This window comes from Oncorhynchus mykiss, chromosome 4 (genome assembly GCF_057628025.1).
Source record: "Oncorhynchus mykiss isolate SJ-2025 chromosome 4, ASM5762802v1, whole genome shotgun sequence".
Lineage (NCBI taxonomy): Eukaryota > Metazoa > Chordata > Actinopteri > Salmoniformes > Salmonidae > Oncorhynchus > Oncorhynchus mykiss.
The window spans coordinates 34,311,483-34,329,686 of record NC_143025.1 but is presented as its reverse complement, the minus strand read 5'-3'; the positions used below and the strand labels follow the sequence as shown (position 1 = coordinate 34,329,686).

At 41.9% G+C, this 18,204-nt stretch overlaps 1 protein-coding gene across 4 annotated transcripts in view; it reads right to left on the bottom strand.

Moving 5' to 3' along the window:
• Positions 1–4,967: 4,967 nt before the first annotated feature.
• LOC110520992 (pre-B-cell leukemia transcription factor 1) overlaps positions 4,968–18,204 on the bottom strand; it is an 86,229-nt gene continuing 72,992 nt past the window's right edge. The window contains exons 4-10 of one of the 4 annotated variants that reach the window (XM_036968787.2): positions 17,692–17,754; positions 15,692–15,882; positions 14,355–14,490; positions 13,016–13,175; positions 12,040–12,152; positions 11,494–11,583; positions 4,968–8,476 (exon numbers count right to left, since the gene is read on the bottom strand). In XM_036968787.2, the coding sequence (XP_036824682.1) occupies positions 8,384–8,476; positions 11,494–11,583; positions 12,040–12,152; positions 13,016–13,175; positions 14,355–14,490; positions 15,692–15,882; positions 17,692–17,754 (846 nt within the window). In that variant the 3' untranslated portion in view covers positions 4,968–8,383. The remainder of the gene's footprint in view (positions 8,477–11,493; positions 11,584–12,039; positions 12,153–13,015; positions 13,176–14,354; positions 14,491–15,691; positions 15,883–17,691; positions 17,755–18,204) is intronic. The other 3 variants (XM_036968789.2, XM_036968788.2, XM_036968790.2) reach the window with 3 other exon arrangements.

The following is an 18,204-nucleotide window of genomic DNA, read 5'->3' as shown; positions in this document are numbered from 1 at the left end:
TTCCCAGTCCCTGCCGATGAAAAACATGCCCACTGCATGATGCTGCCACTATCGCGCTTCACTGTGGGGATGGTGTTCTCAGGGTGATGAGAGGTGTTGGGTTTACGCCAGACATAGCATTTTCCTTGATGGTCAAAAAGCTCATTTTAGTCTCATCTGAACCGAGTACCTTCTTCCATATATTTGGGGAGTCTCCCACATGCCTTTGGCAAACACCAAACGTGTTTGCTTATTTTTTTCTTTAAGCAGTGGCTTTTTTCTGGCCACTCTTCCGTAAAGCCAAGCTCTGTGGAGTGTACGGCTTAAAGTGGTCCTATGGACAGTTACTCCAATCTCCGTCGTGGAGCTTTGCAGATCCTTCAGGGTTATCTTTGGTCTCTTTGTTGCCTCTCATATTAATGCCCTCCTTGCCTGGTCCATGAGTTTTGGTAGGCGGCCCTCTATTGGCAGGTTTGTTGTGGTGCCATATTCTTTCCATTTTTTAATAATGGATTTAATGGTTCAAAGTTTCAGATATTTTTTATAACCCAACCCTGATCTGTACTTCTCCACAACTTTGTCCTTGACCTGTTTGGAGAGCTCCTTGGTGTTCAAGGTGCCGCATTCTTGGTGATGCCCCTTGCTTATTGGTGTTGCAGACGCTGGGGCCTTTCAGAACAGGAGTATACAGTGGGGCAAAAAAAGCATTTAGTCAGCCACCAATTGTGCAAGTTCTACCACGTAAAAAGATGAGAGAGGCCTATAATTTTCATCATAGGTACACTTCAACTATGACAGACAAAATGAGAAAAAAATCCAGAAAATCACATTGTAGGATTTTTTATGAATTTATTTGCAAATTATGGTGGAAAATACGTATTTGGTCAATAACAAAAGTTTATCTCAAAACTTTGTTATAAACCCTTTGTTGGCAATGACAGAGGTCAAACGTTTTCTGTAAGTCTTCACAAGGTTTTCACACACTGTTGCTGGTATTTTGGCCCATTCCTCCATGCAGATCTCCTCTAGAGCAGTGATGTTTTAGGGCTGTTGCTGGGCAACATGGACTTTCAACTCCCTCCAAAGATTTTCTATGGGGTTGAGATCTGGAGACTGGCTAGGCCACTCCAGGACCATGAAATGCTTCTTACGAAGCCACTCCTTCGTTGCCCGGGCGGTGTGTTTGGGATCATTGTCATGCTGAAAGACCCAGCCACGTTTCATCTTCAATGCCCTTGCTGATTGGAAGGAGGTTTTCACTCAAAATCTGACGATACATGGCCCCATTCATTCTTTCCTTTACACAGATCAGTCGTCCTGGTCCCTTTGCAGAAAAACAGCCCCAATGCATGATGTTTCCACCCCCATGCTTCACAGTAGGTATGGTGTTCTTTGGATGCAACTCAGCATTCTTTGTCCTCCAAACACGACGAGTTGAGTTTACCAAAAAACAAATATTTTGGTTTCATCTGACCATATGACATTCTCCCAATCTTCTTTTGGATCATCCAAATGCTCTCTAGCAAACTTCAGACGGGCCTGGACATGTACTGGCTTAAGCAGGGGGACACGTCTGGCACTGCAGGATTTGAGTCCCTGGCGGTGTAGTGTGTTACTGATCGTAGGCTTTGTTACTTTGGTCCCAGCTCTCTGCAGGTCATTCACTACGTCCCTCTGTGTGGTTCTGGGATTTTTGCTCACCGTTCTTGTGATCATTATGACCCCACGGGGTGAGATCTTGCGTGGAGCCCCAGATCGAGGGAGATTATCAGTGGTCTTGTATGTCTTCCATTTCCTAATAATTGCTCCCACAGTTGATTTCTTCAAACCAAGCTGCTTACCTATTGCAGATTCAGTCTTCCCAGCCTGGTGCAGGTCTACAATTTTGTTTCTGGTGTCTTTTGACAGCTCTTTGGTGTTGGCCATAGTGGAGTTTGGAGTGTGACTGTTTGAGGTTGTGGACAGGTGTCTTTTATACTGATAACAAGTTGAAACAGGTGCCATTAATACAGGTAACGAGTGGAGGACAGAGGAGCCTCTTAAAGAAGAAGTTACAGGTCTGTGAGAGCCAGAAATCTTGCTTGTTTGTAGGTGACCAAATACTTATTTTCCACCATAATTTGCAAATAAATTCATAAAAATTCCTACCTTGTGATTTTCTTTTCTTTTTTTTTTTTCATTTTGTCTGTCATAGTTGAAGTGTACCTATGATGAAAATTACAGGCCTCTCTCATCTTTTTAAGTGGGAGAACTTGCACAATTGGTGGTTGGCTAAATACTTTTTTTGCCCCACTGTATATACTGAGATCATGTGACAGATCATGTGACACTGAGATTGCACACATGTGGACTTTATTCAACTAATTATGTGACTTCTGAAGGTAATTGGTTGCACCAGGTCTTATTTAGGGGATTCATAGCAAAAGGGGTGAATACATATGCATGCACCTTTTTTCCATTTTTTATTGCACTTCACCAATTTGGACTATTTTGTGTATGTCCATTGCATGAAATCCAAATCAAATCAATTTAAACTACAGGTTGTAAAGCTGCAAAATAGGAAAAATGCCAATGGGGGTGAATAATTTTGCAAGGCACTGTATATAGCCCAGCAAGAGAGTCTTGGTTCTGGATTTGAATGCAAGGTGATTGTAATACCAGTATATATATATATATGTCCCGGATCATCTAGAGAGGATCATGTTTAGCATTTCTCAGTTTGTTTTGGATTTATATTCCAAGATGGCTTGTCTTTGGCTTTGAATTCTCTTGAAATAATGTCTTTGGGCACAGTTTGAGGGAAATATAGGCTCTACATTTTTTGGAAGAAGATGATAAGGTCCATATCTGGCTCATTAAGAAAGCTTTAGGCTAACATTATAAAGCAACATTATAGCCTACAACATCAAACTCCCACACTAGGAAATGGACCATATCTCCCAAATGTAAAATTATTACACGGTTTAAGACATGAAAGACCATGATGACACACTGATTTGTAAAATCGTTTCGAACATGTCTCCTTTATGAAACTTCCAGCACCAGAGGATCAGAAGAATTCATTACAGATCTGTGGGTGGCAATGCAAAGGTAAGAAGAAACGCAAGCATTCCTTCCAACAACATTTTGCTCAAGTGACTTTGCCAAACTGAAAACCAATACAAATAGGCACACACTTAGACCAGAGTTCCATCCATTTCAGTCCATGAGGGACCTCCATAATCTCCTGCCCCCCAGGACCACAACCCTTCAGCCCCTGCAATCAGACCACAGCCCCTCAGACCCTGCCATCAGTCTCTGCTTCCATAGCCATTCCCTCAGGCTTGCATTGCAGCCCTTCATACGGTGTATGATGGTTATTGTATTCCTACAGTGTATGTGTAATGTGCTGGCAGGCATTGGTTTTCTTTACGCACACTGTGAATAACACTAAACTTGATACATTATGCATTGTGTTGCCATTGGCAAGGGATTTGTGTGCGACATGCGACATGCATTAGGTTGAAAGTATAGATATGACATAAGCTATGTATTAGCACTGAGACAGCGTATGCTCAACAAATGTGTGTTATTGGATACTATAGCAGAAAACAAACACAAAATCAAGCACAAATGAAAAATATGGATTGTGAGGGACTACAAACAGTGGCCAGCAATAAACACCACCACTTTGGTTGGCATCGGTCTTCTTCCTAACTTAATTTGTTTCTCAGACATCGGTCCCTTGGCTGCTGACCTTTCAAAAAGACGCATCTAAAACAGCCAATATGGCAAAAACAATTTATGTTTGAGAAGTAATTTATTCATGAAGTGCAGCTGGAAAAAGGAGTGTGTATTGATAGAACTAGAGAAATGCCAGAGCTTTTTAAAATACAAGTCCCTTTAATTTGCCCAAGTACAAGACATAGAACAAGCGGCTTCCCCTTGTAGATCAATATTGACATACTAAATACCACCTAAAAACCAAAGCATGTTAAAGGGATTATGCGTATTGCATATTTATAAGAAAAATATAACCCATTACCACAGAATATATAATATTGCTACATGCACTGTGTAGAGTTCTGTGCATCCCCAATTGCTCTGTGCATTCAGTAGGATAGCTTACAGTACAGTGAATTCACGACAAGTGTTTGAATGGGCAGCAAGGTACAGGTCAAACTCATTAACCAGGTTGTTTTGCTGATGATTAAAGCACTTGAATAGTAAGTGCAACTGATTTTCTACTCAGTATGGGATTTATGCCTTTTCAAGAGAGCAACGTACAGTAATTAAACTCACAATACCTTTTTGGTTTGTAAAGCCATGGTGAATATATTAAAGCATACAGTACACATCCAACAGTTCCTCTCTTTCATCCTCCTAACAGAGCCGACAAGAAACCCTTTGATAGAAACAAGGAGACATCCCCATGTAATTATATTTGATCATGTTTGCATATGTCACTCCCACAGTCTCCGTCACGCTCTGTGATTTGGCTGCTCTCTGATCGTTTTGGAAACCTTTCCTAGTTCCTTATCCCCCCCTCCTCCCCTCTGCTATGTGTAGGAGGTAGGAGGGGGAACCGGGGGCGTCTGTCTGCTTGCTGTAAGCACACAGCTTTCACTCACTTAGAAAACTGAGAAAATATCCCCTTCACACCCTCTCCAGCTCACCCCAGCTCTGGCGTTATGTCAACAGTGAGAAAATGCCCCCAATGCTTAAGCATGTTTTTGAAGTGTGATGTGCAATCCTATCCAGAGGTGAAGGACTGACAAGTCTGAGACGTGTAAACTTGTGTCCTACAGTAACTTATGACCCTGACCCTGTTACTGAAGTCTTATATGTCTTAAATTCACACTCCTTGATTTGTTTTTCAGTCAGCTGCATCCCCACTACTTGGTTTTGTTATAAAGCTATGGGACGGGGCTGAATAAATTCATTTCATGTATGGAAATCTCCATAGTATGTGTGTGACAAGAAAAACCAATGAGGACAATACAAAAGTATGCAACAAAAGAAACAATTTATTTGGAATATGCATTAACAGTACAAAGAAAGAGACCAAAAAACCTACACCTTGTTAGCTATTTATTTCTCCACAGAAAACGGATTTTAAATCGGAGTAGTTTTGCAGTTTCCAATGTTATACTTTTTTTTATTATTTTTTTATTTATTTATTTTTTTACATATGCAGAGAGATCTTAAAATGTCAAACCTGTCAAGAAAAGGATCCATGATTTCACTCTGAAATCTTTATAAAAAATAAGTAACATTCAAAAACACTGCAGTACGGTATTTTATTAAAGAACAAAAGACATGCCACAAAGAAAACATTTGATGTTTTACAAATTGTTCAGGTTCTTCTTTCTTTTTTATAGTTATTTTTTTCCCTCCCTTTTATATCCAAAAACTAAAAGCATCATTACATGAAGCTTTCAATAATAATGATGATACTGGAAAGGCAATGTGAAAAGTAGAGTAACTTTTACTTATTTTACGGGCAACGCATCACAAAAGCTACTGTTCTGCTTGCCACATGGCTAAAATCTGTATCGAAAGACCACTCAAACATACTCCACTCATAGTGTACCTATGTGTTGTCCGTCAACTGGACTATCAGATGTGGGAGCAAATTAAGCCATTTGTAGTTATCAAAAAAAGAACAAGATTTTGCTTCACTCATCATAGTACACGTCCACGTCTCCAATAAGTACATCAAATATAAAATGTAGTTTGTGAAGGAAGAGCTAAGTTCTGTGATATGCAGTCTATGGTGGATTCAGCTGTGTGGTACTGTAGTTATCTATACAGATGGTGGTTATGATTTGAAATACTATATAATGTATATATCTATTACCATGGATTTAGTTGGGCTAAAAACACTGTCACGAGATAGTGTTCACACAAACCTTTCACATCACCTTTAATTAACAAGACAGTACCCATTTTTAGAAGCATGCTTTTGTGTCAATGCTTTAGAAAGTACAAAGTGAACCAGTGAGCGGATTATATCCGTAATGTGAAAGGAACTGTGTCCTACTGTCTGTCTGTCTGTCTCTGTCAAACATTTACTCTAGCTGCTTTGTTTTGAAAATGGATACTGTCCAATTCCCCCAAAAAACAAAAAACAAGAATAAAGGTGCACATCTACATACATAGAGCATTCTTGGGCTAATTCACATTATGCTAGTAAGAAAATAAAATAGAACGTACTGTAACTCCTGTAACCAAGCGAAAGAAAAGTAAAACAGTAGCCAAATGTATTTATTCACAACGTGAGAACATATATCCAACCGTCTGTATCTGTCTGTGTGCCATCAGGGTTAGTCTTTTCCATTTAATTTCTATAAACAAACACTACTGTGTTCGGACTGCATTTTGGTGTTCTGAGTACAGAAAGAGTAGCTGAACATTCCTATGAGATGCATGTGGAGTACTTCAGTTAATACACAATTTTACAAATCAAACAAAGTCGAGTTGGTCAAGCTGATCCCAATGTATAGAGCTGAAGCTTTTGTAGTTATTTTTTGGTATCTACGTAATAGTATGGTGGATATGTTAAAATGCCCAAGAAGGCAATATGTATTTGTGTGTAAATAAATACTGTAGCTAAAATCAAATACAACCAAATTAATAAATCTAATTTCAATTTTTGTATTTTGTATTTGCGTAATTTAGACTGCCGCCATATGCTAGGAGGATAATGAAACATAAGAGTGAATAAAGACCAACCTTGATAACCAAAATGTAAAAACAGGATGATATGAGTGATGAGGTTGAATGGAGAAATTCAAACCGGGTGACAATAATAAATGGACAGAAATATACTACTGAGAAATAGGAAATAAAAGAGCTAACTAGCACCAAAAACACCAAACAAAGACGGTAATTTTGAGAGATATTTCATCATGTGTAGTCGTGTCTTCAATTACTACAACATCATACCACAAAATCAGAATTAAAATCTACATTAAAAATGACTTTTTTTTTGTTGCACTTAAACAAGTGATTTTGGTTACCAGCAGTATTTGGCTATTACGATAACACTGATGTACATTGATGGTGATAATGGTAGTGTATGTGTGTGTACAGTATGTATACACACCATATGTTCCGTATATGTAGACTGTATAGAATAGAGTACAACTATCATTAATGTGTGTTCTCTGTACTGTTTTCTTCTCTTTGACAAATATAAGTGTTACCCAGGGTAATCACTGTAAGTCACTGTGCTTAAAGACATATTGGCTTATTATAATTGATGCTAATGTACTCATTGATTAAGTGTTCTGGGTAGATTTTAAACTCTGCAGGTCAATGGTCTCTGGATGCAGTGCACACTACAAACAATATTTCAAGAGCAGTGAATTTATTAGAATTCCAGTAGCTAGAATCACCACGATCCATTCCCTTCTGACCTTCCAAACAGTCTCTTCCATTTATTCTGGAGCATACTGTTACTCTCATAATGTTTGCTTGTGCATTGTTCATCACTCATGCTATGCTGCATTCAGTATGAGCAGAAAACATAGGCTACCATTCTTGCAGTAAAAAAATGTTTAATGTCTTATTGGCCAAATGTAGAAGCTCTGAAACGGAATGCTTAGAATGAGTAGGAAAGGTTGAATCTCCTTTTCCAAGCACCCTGTTGATACTCTACTAACATGAAATGTAATTAAATACAGTAATGAACCATTTTTCATATGAAATGTCAGAGGGATGTTTTATTTACAAGCACAATTCATATTATACAAATTCATCTCCTGTGTTGAACTTTGGCACTGGACAATTTTAATAGAATGTATTTTATGTTGTGAATTAAGTCATTATATAGGGTGAAACTTGTCACAAAGCCAAAACTGTCCTTAAAAACAAGCCTTGAGACAGGACAAGAGGAGATTGAGAGCTACTGTCTATACCAGTAATTACAACAACAAAAAACAAAGCTTATTTAGAAGATGTCCCGTTGTTGTTGTTGTTTTCTTGTTATTTTCAATAGAGGTAGTGTGAAAAGCATTTAAATCTACAAGATACGGGCCATACTGTATACACGTGTTGTTGTAACTGTTTTCCTACTGTGTTTATAAGTCAGATGATCACACAATGAGGCAACATGGATATATGGCGAAGAAAACTGTACAAACAGACAGTGAGGGGGTTGTAGATAGGTGGAAGAAAAGAGCCCTACTCAGGCTACTGACTGACTGACTGTGTCATGGTTGGTTGTAAAGAACTGTCTGGTGGTGGTGATGGTGTTTCATTCTGTAGTCCCCACCCGTAGAGAGAGGTCTCCTGCCCTGTGACGAGTCTAGTGTGTCACCTCCAGTCCTGATGGGGGGGGGGCTGGCTGGGAAGCTGGCTAGATGATCGAGGGTGGAGGTTGGGGCTGTCTGGACGGCGGTGGAGGAGAAGGGTGGAGGGATCAGTTGGACGTGTCCGAGTGAACACTTCCGGGTCCTTCTGTGGGGGATGTCACTGATGAGGGGGTGGTAGCATCCTGCCAGCCTCCGTTTGCCTGAGAGAGAGACAGGAGAGACAGAATGGAGGGAGGAATTATGAGCCCAGGCATAGGACACTAATTATACCCTATGTCTTTGCTTCTTCTTTTTTTCCCTTCTCAATCAGAGTACATATTCATTATACAGTTCAATTCGTTTATAATATCATCTTATCTGCAGTACTGAATGCCATATCTGTGAAGTCCTGGGGACATGTGTAGTAGGTACGGTATGAGCTTTACTAATGCTAGAACAACCCCAACACAACAAAACCAACATTCCACTAAAGCCTCAAGCCAAATCTGTATTGGACGAAGATCTGATTCACTCAAATTACAGTAACCTAGACCTCATATTTCAGAACAGAATTGTCACAAAAATTGTACTTGTTTAAAGCAACTGAAAATTCTGTAAATCACATATATGTACCTCTCAGATCACATGCAATGTGCTCACATTTCTATAATGAAGACAATTTTGTCTTCACTTCAAAAACAATACTGCATTCTTGTATCACTGGGGTTGAGATAAATGCAACACACATAATAATAACAGTGACAATGTCTGACAAGGACCTTAAAACAAAAGTCCCCAAACAGTCATAAGAGGAATCAATGGTCGCCAATTGTGACGTTGAATGAAAACACAATGACGGACGCGTAAGCCATTTCCAATCCCGGAGACAGGCCTGCTAAAGAGCATTGAGATATTAATAGCAAATTTCATGCGATCAGAAAAACTGGAAATGGTCCTTGACAGCCTTTCATTTCAAAGCCTGTTATTTTAGCCAGAAGAAAGTCTGTAATCAAAAATGGAGGAAAAAGAAATGTCTTCAAATGTCTGACTTTGGTGACACTCTCTCTGTCTATTTCCAAACTGTAATTACTGCTCTTGTCTACCACAAAACCCATTATGTAACTGCTCAGTCATTATCAACACAGAGAGAGGGGAGTCTTTTCCTCGTTTCACAGATAGGACGTACTGCCGACCTCTCTCTCTCTCTCTCTCTCTCTCTCTCTCTCTCTCTCTCTCTCTCTCTCTCTCTCTCTCTCTCTCTCTCTCTCTCTCTCTCTCTCTCTCTCTCTCTCTCTCTCTCTCTCTCTCTCTCTCTCTCTCTCTCTCTCTCTCTCTCTCTCTCTCTCTCTCTCTCTCTCTCTCTCTCTCTCTCATCCATCTGTAAAGCTGGACGAGCATAAAGGTTGATACACTGTTTCTAAGGTGACAGCTTTCCTGGGCTTTGCTTTGTGAATAGGTTCGACGCTGAGGTAAATGTGTCATTTTCAACTTCATATTCATCTCCAGCACCACCCCAACATCAACATATGTGAAAATGGCGCGTTTCTATGTTTTGTATTAAAAAAGATAGCGGAAGATAAGTGTTTCCAATGACACCATTGGTGTGCATCGTGTGATTTTAGCCAATTATGAGTAGGCATTGCCTACTAATTGCCTACCAATTGGTTGATGATATCATTGGAAACACTTACCTTCCTCTCTCTTTTACTACAAAACATAGAAACGCGTCATTTTCACATACTGTATGTTGACGTTGGGGTGGTGCTGGAGATGATGAACATGAAGTAAGCTAATTGTGAAATTTCCCTTTGACACAAATACTATTGCAGTAAAATGCTGCAGAGAGGCAAGGAAATAAGCTAGTCAACCCCACTCCAAAATTCTAAAATGTATAAATGATTTCCGTAAGATATGATTACAGTTATTATATCTCCCCAAATCCTACATTAAGAATGGAGAACCATATTGGTATGGAAGGAAAGGATAACAACGTAGGCCTAGTCTGCTGTTACATTTGTCTCTCAAAAATCAGAAAACACGATATCCTTCTCGTATTACGCAGTAAGAAGGTTCTTAAAAAGCTATGAAAGTGTGTGGAGAAAAAAAGAGAATATTGTGGCATTTTAGGACGTGGTACGGGGTCCAAGCATAAAGACTATCCATAAAGTCAGGGTGTTGTCTGAGAACAGGGCTTGAACACGTCCGTAGTGCTCTCTCGGGGTTATCACAGCCTGTTCTGTGGGAGGGAGATGAGTGTAGAGTGGAGATGAGCGTAGAGTGGAGAGCAAGCCAGGAAAGGAGGGGGGGATTTGAATACACACTGCATACCCCACTTTTGTTTTACAGGAGGCATTTCATCTCATTATCATATGGCCATTGAGGCACGACGGGAGAGGGAGCCAGAAGCCTAGCCGCGTGGCTGTGTGTGCCTGTGACCGTCCTCTCTCTCTCGTCGTAGCTCTCACCGACCCACACTGCCGCGGCTCGCTGTCAGGGCCATTAGTGTGGCGGGAGCATGATCTGAGCAATGCGCTTGGATTGCTGTCCCAAGTCCACACTCCGCTCTCCTTGTGTCTGTCTTATTGATTTTCCCTTTTACGACACGGCTTGTCGCTGTGAATTTCCCTGCTGTTTGCAGCCGCCAGCTAACCTCCCCCTCCCTCCCCTCCTCTCCTCTGCCCTCACCCAAAACACACACACACTTCCCCCAAATCCAAACCCCCCCATCCTCTAAAAAAGAAGAAAAAAATATAACATGGTGGAAATACGCCCCCATGTTATGCCCCTCAGTGCTCTGTCGAGGGGCTAGCAGTTTGGCTAGTTTTATTTTTAGTGTGACTCTACTCTGGGGTTGTTCTGATAGGGGCCTCTGGATCCGCAGTGATGATTAGGATCAGGTGGTCGGTGAGGGCATTAGTGGGACGAACGATCCTCGCGTCAAAGGATGTGTCACCTGTTTGTGCCATTCCTGCACGGCCGCAATTGGCTGCAGGTGCTAAGGGAGAGCTGATTGGACGTGACAGGCTCAGGCGGCCGCTCCGTGTGTGTGTGTGTGGCCGGCCCCACGCCGTTCTGGCGTTCTGCCCATGGCGTGACCGATACAGAAGCAATCAACTAGGTGACTGTGGTGGAGCTGAGACAAGTCCTACTAAGTGGCATTCTGAGCCCTATGGCTTTGAAATAATTGGTAGGGGGAAAAGAAAGCGGGAAGAAACGTGTGTTTTTTTTTTCTCCTTACATTGATGCCCTGCGGACTGTACATCTGGCTGGCTGTGAGGCCCTCACTGTATCCGCCTGTCTGACTGATAACATGGCGAAGGGTATCCACCTGAAACACAACAGAGGAACACAGACAAAGCAAGGTCAGAGCACAGAAGATAAACAAGACTAACACTGTAAGACAAAGACAAGAAGGAGCGTGATACACAGTACAGGCAGAGAAAACACACAGGAAATACATCCAGCCATGGACAATACGGAGAAAGATAACCAAAACATGTCATTACGTGTTGAGAAGACTGTCGAAAGGATGAAATTAGTGAGAGCTGCAGAGAGCACTGAATTATTTTCATCCTTACACTCGCTGTAATGTTTTAGTATGGTGGAAGACGATACCTTGAAAACCCTATGGTGTGGCGCTATTAGGAGCCCATAGTTATGTAGACACTGGGGGAGTACTGAGATGCCTGTAGTGCGTTTAGGATAGATTACAAGGCCTTTTCTTAGGGAGGTGGATCTGTTCCTATAGTAGTATCTTCTGCACTGTTTAGTTATAGGGCCCTACCTGTGACTGCACGTTGGCTCCCACCTGAGCCCCTTGGTACGAGTCCCCATTGAGAGACTGCACGCTCATGAACAAGTCGCCGGAGTTTGACATGTTAAAAGATCCAGCAGAACCTGGAAGAGGAGAGAGGGAGCACTGGAATCACAGAGCAGCGAGAAAGAGGAGCAAGCAGAGCAGGATTCAGCCACTTGGCCCCGTCCAGGGTTAGACCCGGAGAAGCACCATGCAAAGTGTCAGCAGGCAAACAAATGCAGTTAGCGCTGGACGCAGGGGTGGAAAATTCCAGTCCTCAAGGGCCTGCTTGGTGTCCCAGTTTTGCCCCTAGCCCCAGCTAACACACCTGACTCCAATAATCACCCAATCATGAGCTTCAGTTTAGAATGCAATTTGATTAAATCAGCGGTCTTTGCTAGGGATGGAGGAAAAGTGTGACACCAATCTGGCCCTCGAGGACTGGAGTTACCCAACCCTGCGAGCGAAAAAAGTTAGAAGTAGCGCTAGTGTTAGGGCTAGGGCCAGAGCGAGCGGACAGGTTAGAGAGTGGCAGCATAAAGCTGAGGGAACGGTGAGTCGCGTACAGTCGTCAGATGTGTTGTAGTTGTGACTATTTGTCAACATGAAAGTAGAATGGTAGGATGTCTCTACAGTCAAAGTATCATGAATGATATGTTATGTGTTTCTGTAAAACTGTAATACGTGGTCAACAAGATCAATGAATTCAGTAAATTCAATTGGTACAACAAAATGTAAATGTTCTATCTTGAGTTAAAGTACAATAAAAGGTGTGTTAATTGAAAAGAAGACAACAGCGAAGGAAGTATTGGGAGACTTGACATGGGGTCGTGGTATCCTACTCTTGGACAAAGCCATTTTTCCTTTTGTTCTTTTGACTTGAGCATAGAAAAATGCCCTTGACTGATAGAGAGTGCATTCAGAGCCTTCCAAATAACCCATTGGTATTATTCTTTAGTCTCACCTGCAGAATTTGGAGTGGAGGGCGAGTTAGCCTGGCTCCCGTGTGAGGATACGTTGGTCGCGTTCACAGCAGTTTTGGCAGCGTACATGTTGGCTTCTTCCTGGAACTTTCCAATGTTTTTCTTGTATCTGATTCTTTTATTTCCGAACCAGTTGGAAACCTGTACAAACAACGTGCTACTTGTAAATGCTTACACAATGTTAATGTTACACAAATATATTTCCCACTTTTTTACTGAGCAAATGTGTGAAATCAGAATCCGAATGAGCTCTGCATGCATGGCCCTCCACTGTCTGGCATATCCTATCCGACACTGAAGAAAGACTTCGCCTGAGTCCCAAATGGCATCCTATACCCTTTATAGTGCACTACTTTTAACCAGAGGCCAATGGGCCCTGGTCAAAGGTAGTGCAGTATATAGGGAATAGGGTGTCGTTTGGAACAGAGCCCTTTAGGTAGTAGTGAGTACTACCACTCGCTACGTAGACCAGTACTGTGAATCCACATTAGTGGCAGAAGGGAATGATTGCCAGTAACCGTCTCATTATGTCAGTATGACTGCAGCTATCATCAGAGCTCACGCTAGCACCAATCAGTCAACATCCACTATCTAACACCCATTACAGCTAATGGACTCCCCGATGAAGCTACCAGGATAAGCCAGGTAGCGCTAATGATAAATAACATTAAAATAAAAAACTAAATCAATCCGGTTGCTGAGTTTGAACGAATGCAGAGAGAAGGTAGGTAAGCATTTTATTTTATCATAGACCCAGGAACACAGAGGTCGAGTCCCAAATGGAACTCTATTCTCTATGGGACCTGGTCAAAAAGGGCTCTGGTCAAAAATAGTGGACTACATAAGGAAAAGGGTGCCATTTGGGGCACAGACAGATGCTCAACTAATCATTCAGACCCTGAAGCACGTTGTTATCATCAAACAACGCCCAGATGCATCCTCAAAATAATTTTGCATAAACTTAATGAAACCGTTTGAGGAGATGATGGACGAGAAACACATAACATGACAGCTGTTTACCTTGGTATTGTTGGTGCATTCTTAATTACATGATCAATCATCATATTACACTATCAATTTAGTCCCTGTGATGTAGCCTATGAATTAAGAAAATAATGTAATGCTCACATCTTAAAGGCTCAGCGCAGTCAAAAAACAGATTTTCCAGTTTTGTATGTATATTTCCACACAAGGAGGTTGGAATAGTACTGTGAAATTGTGAAAATGATTATAATGGCCTTCCACATTATCCACTACTGCCTCTAGTTCTGTTCTACGTGTACTGTGGCCTTCCAGAAGACAGGTGGCACTGTACTGTACCTGTGAAACTGTGATGGAGCACTTCTTGGCCAGCTCCTCCTTGGCCTCTTCACTAGGGTAGGGGTTAGACAGGTGCGAGTAGAAGTACTCATTCAGGATCTCTGTCGCCTGTTTGTTGAAGTTCCGTCTTTTCCGTCTACAAGGAGAATGATAGAAATTGGTTAGTTAGGACCGGAATAAACACTATGTAAAATAGGAAATGAGAGAGGAAATGTGTCAAAGCCACTTGTGGTAATACAGGCAAAACTGGGGCACCTCATACAGTAACAACACAACTACCACCCAATTTGATCCAATACCTTCCATACAACTGCCACCCCATTTCAATACAGCTGCCTAAGCTGGTACGAAATATGTTTTCTTTGCGGAGGTTCACTAATAGAAATGAACAATGCCTGCAAATCCTGACAAACAACAGAACACTGGCCTTCCTTATTAAAGACTAGAAAACGTGCCGTAAGCACGCGCTGATGCTAGTTCAGTTCACTGACCCCTCCATCTCTTCCTCCTTCTCCATCTCCACCCTCTATCAGGTTATGTCTGCATGTGCCACATCTCATGAGAGGGCTTTACATAAGCTAGGTCGGGAACCCTGTAAAATGCTTGCCTCCATGCATCGCATCGATTGACTGGTGAAAGAGATTTGTGCTGAAATCTTCGTCCCGCACTCCAAAAGCCTGCTTGAGAATATGTAAATGTGCACAGCATGGTGCTAGGGCAGGCTGCAGATTAATCAGTAAAGCTGAGACTGGTAGGGAGGCAGTGCCTCTCTCTCTCTCTCTCACTCACTCTCTAACTGAAAGCCCTTCCCTTCTTCCCCTGTCTCCCTCCCTCCCTCCCTGCACCACAGCCACAATCATTTGCAGAAGAATAGGGGGGGGGGGGGAAGCTTTGTAAGAAGAGCCCAAGCCTAATTTAAATGTTATGCTTCCGACTCCGACTCAGAGTGAGATTTATCCTCGGAGAAATGTATGCAAATCCAAAACATGCATCAAAAGGAACAAGGGATTATATTAAAAAAGGGAAATATTTAGCGTTATGGAGCCTGGAGAGAGGAGATAATTGTCAGCGGCCAAGAAGCAAGGCTGTATGTGCTGGTTCAAATGGCACCAATAGATGATCAGCGAAGATCAGTTGTGATGATGTTGTATAGAGTGGTGGTAAGCTGTAGAATAACACGCTGTCAACGTCGCTGTAAAAGCACCTGATGTGAATAATGCAGTTACAGGTATGGAAATACTGTAGCTAGCTGTGCGAGTCAACAAAAACATTGCAGTGGCACAGTGACTTTGCACACGGTCATTTGCACAGCTGTAGGCACACACACAGACACACACCTGGCGTCGAGGAAGCGGGAGCGCAGGATCATGACGGCCTCGCAGGTGCTCTGTTTGAGCTGCATCTGGATGGAGCTGAACTTGCGGTGGATGATCCCCACCATGCGCTCGATCTCCTTGGGAGAGATGGGCCGCGTGCGACTCTGCTCCCTCAGCAGGTTCATCACATGGGTGGTGAACTCGTTACAAGCCTGCAGGGGGGGGGGGGGACGACACAGACAGAGAGAGAGAGAGGTGATCAGATAGATAGAGCAATCTGGTTTGTTACATTCTCATTTGAGTCATTTAGCAGACACTCTTGTCCCGAGTGACATCAGTTTCTTCTATCTAGACTGTCAAAAGAAATGTTGTTGGTGAGAGTTTTCATAGCAGCCTCACCATGATGATGGTGATATACTATATGGCTATTGACGGGCTGGGAGGTGTCCACTAGCATTGGATTAATGCAGTGTTTGTATACAGTGCAAAAATATACTGTATGGTATTCTACATCAGTCAAGGTCATGCACAAAGACAGAAAGGAAAAATTTGATGCAAATGAAGAGGTGTTTAATGTATGTAGTTCATGGGAATGCTTCCATGTTGTGAAGTCAAGGGGGAATATAAGTGGTGATATTTTTCATATTAAACAGAAGTGGCAATGGCAACTGTAAGTGTCGTTTTTCAGAAAGGAGACACGGAGAAATGACAGCTGCTAGTCCCTGCTGACGAGCAGCAAACCTTCTCTTCTTACCGCAGTCGAGTCGCAGCTGAGCGGGTTGAGAGATGAACATGCCATGATGATACACTCACCCTCCTGTGTGGCACTAGGCGTGAACCTGACATGATATTACAGTATGCCTCTGTCTCTCTCCCTCTGTCTCTCTCCCTCTGTCTCTCTCCCTGTCTTTTTCTCTTTCTCTAGAACTCTGTCTTGTTCTCCCTCTCCCTCTTTCTCTGTCGTGTCTTGTTCTCTTTCTCCTTCTAATTCTCCCCCTCACTTTCTCTCTCTCTCTCTCTCTCTCTCTCTCTCTCTCTCTCTCTCTCTCTCTCCATCACTCTACAATATGTCTGTCATATTCACACTCATCTCAAAGGGCCCTTATTGACATGAAAGCAATAGTTATCAAAGCAGAAGGATGTGAATGAAGAGAGACAGTAACAAGACAAAGTACAACAATACCAAAATGTCTGTACAACGAATGTAAATGACAGTGAATAGGTGGTGATGATATGAGAGGGAAGGTGCAGAGTAGTCATGCGGTTGGTGTCATACAGTGATGCATGGGGATGACAGTGAAGCCATCTGGCACAGCCCCAGATAGACTATAGACATAATGTCATCGTAACAACACACACACACACACACACACACACACAAATGTATATCCTGGATCATGTGTATGTGGGCCTTGTCTGAAACAAAATACATGCAAACATGGTATAGTGCAATGTACTGATTATGATGCTACTGGAAGCATCTAAAGCAAGCAGACATAGCATCGATTACAAATAAACATGTAGAAAGAAAGAAATATATAGAAAAATAATAAAGAAAAAAAAACTGTTAAAACCACAAATAAATTGTGGTGATAAATGATAAGTGAGTTATAGTATTTATTTTTCTCCGTAAGCAACACTACGGCTTTAAAAGACTGGGTTGCCATCCAGTTCCTAATCCTGATCCTGACAGTGAAGGTCTGTTCCCTATCACTGAGATTGTAAGGGAGGGAAGCGTGGTATAAAATGCTGGGTTTAGAAAGCTCTGGGTTGTAAATAAAAACACTGGAGCCAAGGTTCACATTGGATTTGCGAATAGATTTAGTTACTAACCCAGCTTTATAAAAAACTAGTCAGATGTGGAAAAATGTATTTGATTCAACACCTCCCGAAGGGTGTCTATTTGGTAAACCACCTAACCAAAGTAAAATAATGTTATTAACTAATGATATTATGACTATAAAATATATTATCTCTCTATATAGTGTATGGTTGGGCAGTGGTCTGCAGTGGAGGAGTACCTTGTTTCCGTTGCCATGACTCCCTGTGTAACTGTCCCCCCTCCATCCGCACTGGGATACCATCTTAAATACAGTATATTACAGATATATTACATATTATATATAATTATATAGCACATTGTCAGCATGTAATGGTGGCATAGTCGCAGGACTGTTTTCCACACTACTTCCGACTGCTACAGTCCTGCCTATTGTATGTGGCTCCGGGGTGAAGTTTCCCCTAGGTACAGATCTAGGATCAGCTTCCCCTTCTCCAATCCTCAACTTAACCATTAGCGGGGACAATGCAAAACCGATCCAAGATCAGCGTCTAGAGGCAACTTTACCCTACTCCACTGTGTGCGTGTTTCAGGATGGCAACCCTGTCTACAGACTAGACTAACATCACAACACTGAATCCTGTTTACAGACTAGACTTACATCACAACACTAAACCCTGTCTCTAGACTAGATTAACATCACAACACTGACTTTGCTTTTTTATATAAATGTAAGCAGTGTCTGGGACTATAC